This window comes from Onychostoma macrolepis, chromosome 22 (assembly GCF_012432095.1).
Source record: "Onychostoma macrolepis isolate SWU-2019 chromosome 22, ASM1243209v1, whole genome shotgun sequence".
Classification (NCBI taxonomy): domain Eukaryota; kingdom Metazoa; phylum Chordata; class Actinopteri; order Cypriniformes; family Cyprinidae; genus Onychostoma; species Onychostoma macrolepis.
In genome coordinates, this window is record NC_081176.1 from 5,468,107 (window position 1) to 5,479,544 (window position 11,438).

Here is an 11,438-nt window from a genome sequence, read left to right on the forward strand (position 1 = left end):
CATTGGCTGAATTCACTCATTAGTGTTCATTCTCTCTGTCAGGTGGGCTATATTAGTAAACTCATGTAGGGAATAGTGAATGAGGCTGTAGGGTATGATTTGAAACACAGCCTGACGCCGGTTTCACACCGCAAGCGTGAGCGGCGCGTGAGCAGCGCGTATTTTTTTCGGCGCCCATGTTAACAAATGAGTGCATTCACACCGGGAGCAGGAGCAGCGCGTGAGCGGCGCTGCAGCGATGGTTTCGGCGCCGAGTCTATTTTTGCTGCGCCGCTCACGCTCAATTAAAGTGACAGCACACTTTTGATGGACAAAATAAATATTTCACACAAAACGTGCTAAAAATGCACAGAATAAGCATGTCTAGTGTGTTTTAAGACGAATTGGAGTATGTCAGGAAAGAAAATGAACAATTAAAAATATGTGTAGAATATTTACCCATTTTAACTTGTTTTTCATTTTTAATTGCCATAAGCAAATTATAACTTAAAGCATTTTATCAAACTCACAACGAACAATTCATCTTGCTCAGGATCTTAAGTTACAATGGAGTATATACAGTAGGCCTACATAATAAATTCATTATTCATTCATTATTGACAGCTTCTATAAGAAATGGAGATATGGGTAAAAGTATATATTATTAAAAAATAATAATAATAAAATAAAAACAGTATAAACAGCACTTTCTATATTTGAGTATGACTGAAACAACATGATAGGAGATGTTTTTGTTGTTGACCATTTACACGCTAATCCCCAAGACTTCAAAACTTTCAAGTTTATAACTGACCAACTTCTAAAAACAAATTTATAGTTGTCTTTGTAAAGAAATATGTCGTTTTGGAGCCGCTGCTGTGACGCTGAACAAACGCTTCCAGTGTGAATACTCTGGTGAGTCTGCAGATGCAGACGCTGTAGTTACGCTGACGTGATGCTGCCGCGAAGCTCACGCTTGCGGTGTGAAACGGGCGTGAGTGTCGACTCTGAGCACTGTTACTTCACAGGACTGCAGAAGGATACTTTCTCGAAAACAACAAATATTACCCAGAATTCATTACTTTTTTACGGAATTTTACTGTTGTAATGAAAAAACAGGATGTTACTGTCAGAATATGGCCGTTTTTTTACAGCAATTTTTTACAGTGTAGCCTAACTATTATTACCGAGCGTTTCGCTTTGACTGTCTGCTTAATGTGGGATTTTGTGGGAGTTAACGTGTGGACTTTTAAAGAGACTGCTTTCACTTTCATTTTTTTTTTTTTTTTTTTTTGACGATATGGCAATGTGCGATGTGCGTGTTTTAATTTGACACGATTGTTGGTTTGGAAGAACGAAAACGAAAAGCCGGAGATCACCGGAGCAACGCCATGTGAATCAGCTCTAACAGAGACCGCGGTTGACATGATGGGATGCTATTCTGTGCTCACTCTTTTTATTTTGCTCGTTCATGGTAAGACACTTAAATTTGTATACTCAACCCTTTCAGTTTTCAGCGATGGAAAATGGCCATTTCTCATCTTCTCCTAAAATCTTAGATTGTATTTGTCGCTGTTTTAAATATTTTAATATATTTTAATAATACAGTGCCACGATTTTATTTAGGCTATTCGGTGTTTCTGGGTGGCATTTATTTTATCCTGTTCTGGACAAGGAAATGGCGAAAAGCGACCCAACAAGGTACACATACGGACGTGTAGTAGAGAATGCGGTAGTCTACATTTGACTGTCATCGGCCTGAGTAAAGCACATTGAATATACGAGTTCTTTCATTTTTCTACCAGATTTCTCAAGAAAAAAGGTTCAGTGCTAATTCAATGGTTCGTCAACATGAAAATGGATTTCTGATGCGCTTAAATTGATTCTGCTCAACATTTTCAGCAGAAATGTTTTAGGAATAATTAAATATGACTTTACTGAAAACCCTGCAATGGTTGTCAGGATTATATAGCCGGTTTTGCTTTTGTATCCTATTTCTTTGTTGTCTGTTTCCTTGGTTCCCGTTTTTGCCCTCTTGTTGGTTCCTGTGGTAGCCTATGATTAGCCAACACCCGTTTCTGTTCTCCCTGATTACCCTTCATGTAATCAGGAAGCGGTGTTATCTTAGTTCCTGCCACCTCGGTGTTTCCATTCCTACACGGATGGACTCCAGCATCTCTGCAATCCTAGGACAAAGGTTCTGAATGTTTAAGAACCCTTTATGACAAACAGGTTCTTTATAAGGAGAAATATCTTAAATGATCGCTTAATACTTTCATGTTTAACAGGGTTTTTTTTTTTTTTTCTAATGATGAAGCATACTTACGAACTGTCTTATTCATAACACCTCATTGAAATTATATTAAGTAAACATTATTTACTAACTATCTATGTATCTGCGTTTCTAGGTGTTTTTGGTGATGATGTGGTGACAGTGTCAGTAATGGAGGGAGATTCAGTCACTCTACACACTAATATCACCAAAAAAGTACATGACAAGATGCTGTGGTATTTTGAAGACACTCGCATCGCTCTGATCAATGGACATCCCAATACGAGCTGTTTATATGATGGTGAAGGCGGGAGATTCAGAGACAGACTGAAGGTGGACTATAAGACTGGATCTCTGATCATCACAAACATCACAACTGAACATGCTGGACGTTATGAAGCAGAGATCATCAGAAGCGAAAGTTCAGGAAAAAGGCAAAGGTTGAACAGAAACCGCAAGTGTGACAGCACAAAAATCACCAAAAAAATCAGCATCACTCATGATGATACCATAAAAACTTTCAATATGATCCTCATTGGTGAGTCACTCAATGTTGTTTACCCTTGAGTATTTTGTTTTTTGCAGAAGTTAAATATTAGAAAATGAATCAGTGAGTTTCTATTATAATAAGATAGGGATAATATAAAACCAAAATCAAATTTATTGGCATGCTGTTAATTTAATGGATCATCAACATTAAAATGGCATTTCTGATTATGACATTACTGAAATCCTGTGATCCTGCATAACACAAGTGGATTAGAAAAAGGTTGGATGGATGAATGTTATTGAAATTATATTTTAATAACTGGTCTTTTAAGAACCTTTTTATGATGACCTAACATAGCCTACTATAATTTATCGCTGATGGTTCATGTTTCTTTAGGGAAACGCTACTTTCATTGTCAAGCATATGTTATTAGTGTGGCACTGGAGAATGTTTTCTAAAAGGTTTTCCTTAATGAACAGAATCTTTCAACATCAATTCAATGTCAATGTGTTCTTTTGTATTTCTTTATTTTTATTCCAGCTGCTCTGTCTGATCAAGTCAAAACCGATGAAGAGCCCCGTATGGAGAAGAGGGAGTCTTACTTAGGTATATTTTCACCCTTCATTTTTTACCTCTTAATATATTGCACATAGTGTAGTACAGTATAAGTGCTTTGTTCTTAAGGGGAGCTTGACTTATACTTCACTTTAAATGGTTTAGCTGTTGTTTAAACATTTAAATTTCATTGAAATGCAGAATATTGCATTTTAAAAATCTATAAATAAAATTGGTCAAACACCTCCTGCTTAGAAATATTTATTTACACTGTTTAAGACTGCAGTCATGGGAAGCCGATAAAGTGCTCCCTCCAAACCTGTAATTCAACAATCCATGACTATTATGATACTGGAAAGGCATACAAAAACATGGCAGCTGTTCAAACACATTCAAAGTACATGATAATGTTTGACATGCGACAATTGTATCATGTGATCACAAGCCGTCTCTTGACATTTCTGGAGGCCAACCATATAAACTATTCCTATAGCTTTCATAAACTATTCCATTATGGAATAATCCCTATTTTTAACAGAGGCACAAGCCTTTTGGACATGCAAAAGTGTCCATAGAGAGAGTATATCCATTGAATATGCTATATAAACACACTCTCGTGTCTCTCTCTCCAGATTCAGGTCTGTCTTCAGCTGCTGTAGTAGGAATATGTGCTGCTGCTTTGCTGCTGATGTTTGCAGCTACTGCTGGTGTGATTTACTATCGCCGCTGGATCTCTAGAAATGGCAAGTATTACATACAGATACAGTCGAGGGAAACAGCATGTGCTCTATGCAAAATTATTAATAGGCTCTCTGGGATACTTAATTCTGATTGGTCAGTTGTGACATTCCACTGTCAAATATTTCCTGATAATGACCTTCATCATTTAATTGTGTGTGTGATTTTTATTTATTTTTATTTTTTCACAGCAATAAGGAAGAATGAAAACAGTGGAGGACTACTGTTCAAAGATGAGGTAAGACACTGTACTGAAAACGGACTTTACATCACACTAAGATCTGTGTTTGATTTTACCTGCATGGACAAAATCATCGTAATGACATAAAGCTTTTTAACAGAATCTAATGAACTGCTAGATGACAGATGTGCTGATTGTGTCTTATTGTAACTGCAAACAGCAGTGTTCCTTTCTCTAAATTTACCTTCTGTGATTCATTGTTTTCTTACAGAAGGAGAAAGAAGATCCCAAAAGTGTCATTATAAAATAAGAAAAAAAAACAACTGTAAAACATATACTTACGCATATACAATATTTAAAAATGTGTTTTATTTACATCTTTAAAGTCAATTTACAAGAAGATATTGACTGTACATTGGTTATTTGAGATATAACTTAAACACTAATTGTAACACAGACAAATGATTGTAAGGAAATTAGTGTCTCCTGTGCCACCTGTAAACTGTGAGACACTCGCTGTATACTGATCTTGGGTATATATTTTCATTTAATCATTTAGCAAATGGTTTTATTATGATGAGCATCACAAGCACTTTATCACAGGAATTATTAAAATAAGATGAATAAGGACGGATCCTTAATCCACCACAGTTCAACAGAACAGGTTAAGTTGTTTCTTTGTGCAATACAAAATACATTCTTACATGTTTGTATGACACAGCTATTTCTACTACTTCTAAGTTTTTGCACAGGATAATTAAATGTTATATACTAGACAAAAATGAGAAAATTGTCTTTGATCCAATATTATATATATATATATATATATATATATATATATATATATATATATGTGTGTGTGTGTGTGTGTGTGTGTGTGTATATACATTCACACACATAGATCAATAATTAGTGAAGGTCAATGGATGCCATAGTGTGAGTAATATGTAATGTAAGTAATATGTAAACAAGTATGTGAGTAATATGTAATATGTAAACAAGTAACCGATTATGATGATTTTAAAATTTAATATAATATAATCTGAAGTCCTTTTACCTGTATTTCTGTTTACTTTTTTACTCTTTTTTTTTTGGAGAAAATGAATGAGGCTTCCAGAAGAAAATTCTCTGTCATCCTTTACACTGTATTACATTTATTAATGTATGACTAAAATAAATATGTGCCTATAATAAAAAAAAAATGTTGTCCTCTTCAGATTTTGTGGCATGTTGTCGCTTCTGTTTTTATCATTGAATTGTATTGTAGTGTATTTTTATTTCAAATTCATGTAAAATTTAAAATGCCTTAAAACAACTAAAAAGGAATATTTACTGTGAAATTATTTCCTTTGAGTCCACTACATAAAGAATATTTTTTTATATTCATAACAGACTCTTAAAATAACACTGAAGCATTTCTGCAGTAAATCAGATAATGAAGTGATTTATTAAGTGCTGTTTGAACACCTGTTGAGCAGAATCACTGAATGAAAGACAAACAAGAACAGAAAAAAGGGAAGAGGTGAGTAAAAACACAACGTAATTCACTTTCAACCACAGACTTACATAAAATCAGCTAAAATAAAAGAAGACTTGACTTTTTATCAACAATGCTGACAAACAACATAAAACTTCATGCTGCAATGCATGCTGGAACCAACAATCAAACTAATCCATGACTCCCAGTTTTTTGTGACTTTAGTTGCTTGTTTTGTGATGTTCAGAGTTGATCTATTTATCTGAATCTCTTGATTGTCACGGTTGTTGAGATTCATTCACTGATTCTTTATGTCTGTGTGATAAAGTAGTTCTAAATAAATCCTTTAGATATCTTAACATCGCTGGATCTCAAGCTGTAGAATCAGGGCTGCTATAATCAATAATGTAAAATTAACACATTATCCATATACAGTAATTACGATCACAAGTAAAATATGCCAGCATCATGACAAAAAAACTACTGTAAAATTATAGTAAACCGTTATATAACCCTTAAACTAAAAATATAGGCTTATATATGATTCATAGATGTGTATCAGTTGGTGCTACTCAGTTTTCAGTTTTAACTTTACTGTGTTTATTGGTCTTTCTAAAGCATTTGTATCGTTGTTCCATACAAAAAAAAAAGAAGAAAAAAAAAAGAAAAAGTGCTAAGCAATGTAACAAATTAAGAAACTGTAATTGACAATATACAGGTGCTGGTCTTATAATTAGAATATCATCAAAAAGTTGATTTATTTCACTAATTCCATTCAAAAAGTGAAACTTGTATATTATATTCATTCATTACACACAGACTGATATATTTCAAATGTTTATTTCTTTTAATTTTGATGATTAGAGCTTACAGCTCATGAAAGTCAAAAAACAGGATCTCAAAATATTAGAATATTTACATTTGAGTTTCAATTAATGACCATCCCTACAGTATAAATTCTGGGTATCTCTTGTTCTTTGAAACCACAATAATGGAGAACACTGCTGACTTGGCAATGATCCAGAAGACGAACATTGACACCCTCCACAAAGAGGGTAAGTCACAGAAGGTCATTACTGAAAGGTGTGGCTGTTTACAGAGTGCTGTATCAAAGCATATTAAATGCAAAGTTGACTGGAAGGAAGAATTTGGGTAGGAAAAGGTGCACAAGCAACAGGGATGACCGCAAGCTTGAGAATACAGTCAAGCAAAGCCGATTCAAACACTTGTGAGAGCTTCACAAGGAGAGAACTGAAGCTGGAGTCAGTGCATCAAGAGTCACCACGCTCAGACGTCTTCAGGAAAAGGGCTACCAAGCCACTTCTGAACCAGAGACAACGTCAGAAGCATCTTAACTGGGCTGTGGAGAAAAGAACTGGACTGTTGCTCAGTGGTCCAAAGTCCTCTTTTCAGATGAAAGTAAATTTTACATTTCATTTGGAAATCAAGGTCCCAGAGTCTGGAGGACGAGTGGAGAGGCACAGAATCCATGTTGCTTGAAGTCCAGTGTGAAGTTTCCACAGTCAGTGATGATTTGGGCTGCCATGTCATCTGCTGGTGTTGGTCCACTGTGTTTTCTGATGTCCACAGTCAACGCAGCCATCTACCAGGAAATTTTAGAGCACTTCATGCTTCCTTCTGTTGACAAGCTTTATGGAGATGCTGATTTCATTTTCCAGCAGGACTTGGCACCTGCCCACACTGCCAAAGGTACCAAAAGCTGGTTCAATGACCATAGTGTTACTGTGCTTGATTGGCCAGCAAACTCGCCTGACCTGAACCCCATAGAGAATCTATAGGGTATTGTCAAGAGGAAGATGAGAGACACCAGACCCAACAATGCAGATGAGCTGAAGGCCACTATCAGAGCAACCTGGGCTCTCATAACACCTGAGCAGTGCCACAGACTGATCGACCACCAGATGGCCCCGGCGTACACCATATATTCGAATTGGATGAAAGCATCTGAAAATGCATACGTGTAAATCATTATTACAGATTAACACTCACAATATTTCTATCTGTTCTGCTTCTTTTTTTTTTTTTTTAATAATACAAGAAGCAATCACATTATACATTATCTGCCAGAAGGAGATCAATTACACATCACATCAAATACTCCTTTCAATCACACATCTCAATTTTTATTAATATAGATTATTAATGAAATATAGCCATTTAAATTGTCTATGTGGTTTTTAAAATATGCTGCTTAAAACTGTTTTAGGTTTTCATTATGACACCCCTTTAATTAAAATATAGGCATATGATTCATAGATCTTTCATCTTTTCAGTGTGTAATATTTAGTTTTCGATAAAAATCATAACAAATATTTTTACTTGTGTATTTGTGGGGTTGCTGCAGATAATGTAACAAAATAAAAAACATCAACATAAATTAAGGGGGAAATGAAAACAAATAAATGTAAAATGGATGGGAATTTAAAAATTAAATAAAGAATATTCATCATTTTGGCCACTAGATGGAGAGCAAAGCTTTGTTTTGCCATGATTAAACAACAGGACCACGCATATTTTCATCTGTAAAATTAAAACTCCATTATATGTCACAATATCTTTGATCTGTTCTGTTTTCTTTCAAGCTCTTGTAGATCTGATGTCATTGACCAGAAGAACAACAGCAGCTGCAGCAGCCACGCCCATCAGAGCAGTGACGACCAATCGGATCACAGCTTCAACAGTAGCGCAACAACTGACATGAACTTCTGAAAAAACAAAAACAACAACAAATGAAGTGTTTAGATTTATGGATGGCTCATGGAGCAAGTTCTTCAGCTGGTGTCTGCATCCTTAAAAATCATTTTAAAGGGAAGATTGTATGCTCTGATTGTGACTCAAATGGGCCTTGTAATAGAAATCCCAAATTTAATGTGTGTTATTGTTAATATTTATGGTTTTAATCAACAAAAAGAGAACAAAAAACTTACTAACCAAGTGGAAGAACACGTGTTGAATTTACTAACCAAATACTCAAATTCTTTTTGGAGTGGATTTCAGTGTTGCTTTGGCAGATGGCCTCCAAAGTCTCCTGATAAATCAAATCTTCATTGAATGATTTTCTTTAGTTGACAGCTGGAGAGAATCTCATCCTTCTCAAATTTTATTATTATTATTATTTTTTTTATATGTATTTTATTTTATTTTATTTTTTTCATAATTCTCTTTCAAACCAGTCTCATATCGATTTGTTGCCGATCTCCAGAGATTTAAATAATACCGTTTCTGAAATTATTCCATCACCACTTTCTGATCACAAATGCATCTATATTCATTCCTTTTTCAGATATGCTCATTTGCATAGAACTCCTATTGGAAATTGAATGTTTCATTGCTTAATTATAACAAAGTAAGGGAAACAATAAATGTTATTATTTGCAGTTATTGGGGAAAAAACAAATGAGGAGTATATTTTTTGCTGCAATTGGGAGTTAGCAAAAAATGTCAAATTGGTAAATTTGAACAAACATTTAGCAGTAAATTGTCAGAAAAAAAAATGATGAAAGTTTAATAATATGCAAAATTTCAAATCTTCTATTTAAATCAGTGTTATGTGATGCAAAAAAAGGTTGAACTTGCCCATTATCAAAATATATTAGATGAGTTTTCAAACAAAAAGCTGAAGGAGCATTTGTTTAAGTTGGATGTAGGTGAGCAAAATTCTTGCTTTTTTTAGATTGGAAGAGCAACAAATAAAAAAAATAATAGTAATAATCTGATTGGAAAGCTTATGATTGAAGGAAAATCATTGCCAATTTTTGTACCAAATCGTATAATGATTCACATCTAAATTAAACAAACATGCTCTTGATTTATATTTTGAATCATTATCTTCCATAGACAGATTAAGTAATACCGATCAAGCTTTTTAATAGAGACCACTAGAGATAAAATATGAGAGTCATAGAGCCAATCAAGTGGATGGGGATTATTAGAGGCCAGTGGAGGGAATCTGGGTTACACCCCTAGTCTTTACAGAAGTGCCATGGGATTTTTAATGACCACACAGAGTCAGGACCTCGGTTTAACGTCTCATCCGAAAGACGGTGCTTTTTACAGTATAGTGTCCCCGTCACTATACTGGGGCATTAGGACCCACGCAGACCACCCCCTGCTGGCCTCACTAACACCTCTTCCAGCAGCAGCCTAGTTTTCTCAGGAGTCTCTCATCCAGGTACTGCCGGCTCAACCCTGCTTAGCTTCAGTGAGTAACCAGTCTTGGGCTGCAGGGTGATATGGCTGTATGGCTATTATGAAGGTAGATCTCTTTTTAATTAAAAATGTTATTTATTTGTCACCTGTAAATGAATCTTTTACTGGAATAATTGATGTAAAAAAATTAATTGGGGGGAAAACAAATATGGTCTTTGCAACAAAAATATTTCATCATTAATAAAGTAAAGTTTTCTTTTCTTTTCTTTTCTTTTCTTTTCTTTTCTTTTCTTTTCTTTTCTTTTCTTTTCTTTTCTTTTTGAAAGAATTTAAAAGGATCTAAACACCTTTGTATTGCCAATAAATAAGAAAGCAAGTAGAACAATTCTAATCTGGAATGATTTTAATTTGTATACTGTAATTGATAGTTAAATGCATGTTCTTATGTTTTCGTTTTTCCCTGTTGCAATTATTAAACAAATTGATAATACTTCTTTTTTTTCAGTTGACATAATGTGTATTGTTGATACATTTGTATTATGTACAATTTAAAAAAAAAAAAAAAAAAAGAATATACTGTATATATGCTGTGTATATATATATGTCAACTCTATAATCTTTTCTTACATTAATAAATAAGTCTCGAAAATATGTCATTCTATGCTACACAGAACATAATAATAATGATAATAATATTAATAACCATTTAGTCATTTTTGGCACCATAAGTTCTCTTGGTAAGATCAACAAATTAATTCATTGAATACAAGCACATGCACTGCTGTACCTGAACATGTGTGACAGAGTTCGCTGATGTCCAGGTGTCTGGTCTGGTTGCTGATGGGATTGTTGAGCACACAGCTGTAGGTGTTGTTATCCTGATATTCCACCTCCAGAGGTAGAGAGAGACTGATGCTGAGATCAGACACACTGATGCTGGACAATAAACTGTTTCCTTTGTACCAGGAGAGAGTCACATGACTCACATTCACCACTGAACACAACAATGAACAATATGATGATGATGATGATGAAGAACAGTCTCTGCTGATGACAGGAACAGGCAGACGAGCTGAAAGACACGAGAGAGTAAAGAATAGATCAGAATCAAGTGTTTATTGCAGCATTAGTCAGTGAGTATCTCGCCAGCACTGATCTTCATTACTCTATACATTTACAAAAGATTCATATTTATCATGGACTTGTTATTTGGACAAGTAGTAGAGAGGACATTTATTTGCTTAAATGATCCAATGATTTACTTATTTTAATAATTAAGGATTAAAAAATTTTAAATGTTGAGATGCATCTACTTTACTAAGCTTTACAAAAAAAAAAAAAAAAAAAATCAGATGAAACCAATATTTAACTCACCATAGACAGTGAGACTGAATCTCTTGCTCACACTGTTGCTCTGTAGTTTATAGAGTCCAGTGTGTTCAGTTCTGGTGTTTGTGATGATCAGAGATCCAGTTTGATCGTCCAGCTTCAGTCTGTCTCTGAATCTCTCACCAAGAACATCATCAAATACAATGAAGCTGTCGGCCATTACATTGATTTCAGCTATTAAAGTGTT

General features: G+C 34.6%; 2 protein-coding genes across 3 annotated transcripts; one reads left to right on the forward strand and one right to left on the reverse strand.

Annotated features, from left to right (window-relative positions):
• Window positions 1–955: 955 nt before the first annotated feature.
• On the forward strand, window positions 956–5,446 carry LOC131531393 (uncharacterized). 2 transcript variants are annotated; one of them, XM_058762115.1, is made up of 6 exons: window positions 956–1,453; window positions 2,388–2,789; window positions 3,282–3,347; window positions 3,929–4,039; window positions 4,226–4,272; window positions 4,487–5,446. In XM_058762115.1, exons 1-6 carry the CDS (start codon window positions 1,405–1,407, stop codon window positions 4,523–4,525), a joined length of 714 nt encoding a protein of 237 aa, XP_058618098.1. In that variant the 5' UTR covers window positions 956–1,404; the 3' UTR covers window positions 4,526–5,446. The 2 variants fall into 2 exon arrangements, with proteins under 2 accessions (XP_058618098.1, XP_058618099.1); XM_058762116.1 differs by lacking the exon at window positions 956–1,453 and adding an exon at window positions 1,470–2,176.
• Window positions 5,447–5,742: 296 nt separating this feature from the next.
• LOC131531403 (SLAM family member 9-like) lies at window positions 5,743–11,415 on the reverse strand. Its single transcript, XM_058762140.1, has 3 exons — window positions 11,237–11,415; window positions 10,650–10,934; window positions 5,743–8,418 (listed from the first exon to the last, which is right to left on the reverse strand). Exons 1-3 carry the CDS (start codon window positions 11,409–11,411, stop codon window positions 8,291–8,293), a joined length of 588 nt encoding a protein of 195 aa, XP_058618123.1. The 5' UTR covers window positions 11,412–11,415; the 3' UTR covers window positions 5,743–8,290.
• Between the last annotated feature and the right edge of the window lie 23 nt (window positions 11,416–11,438).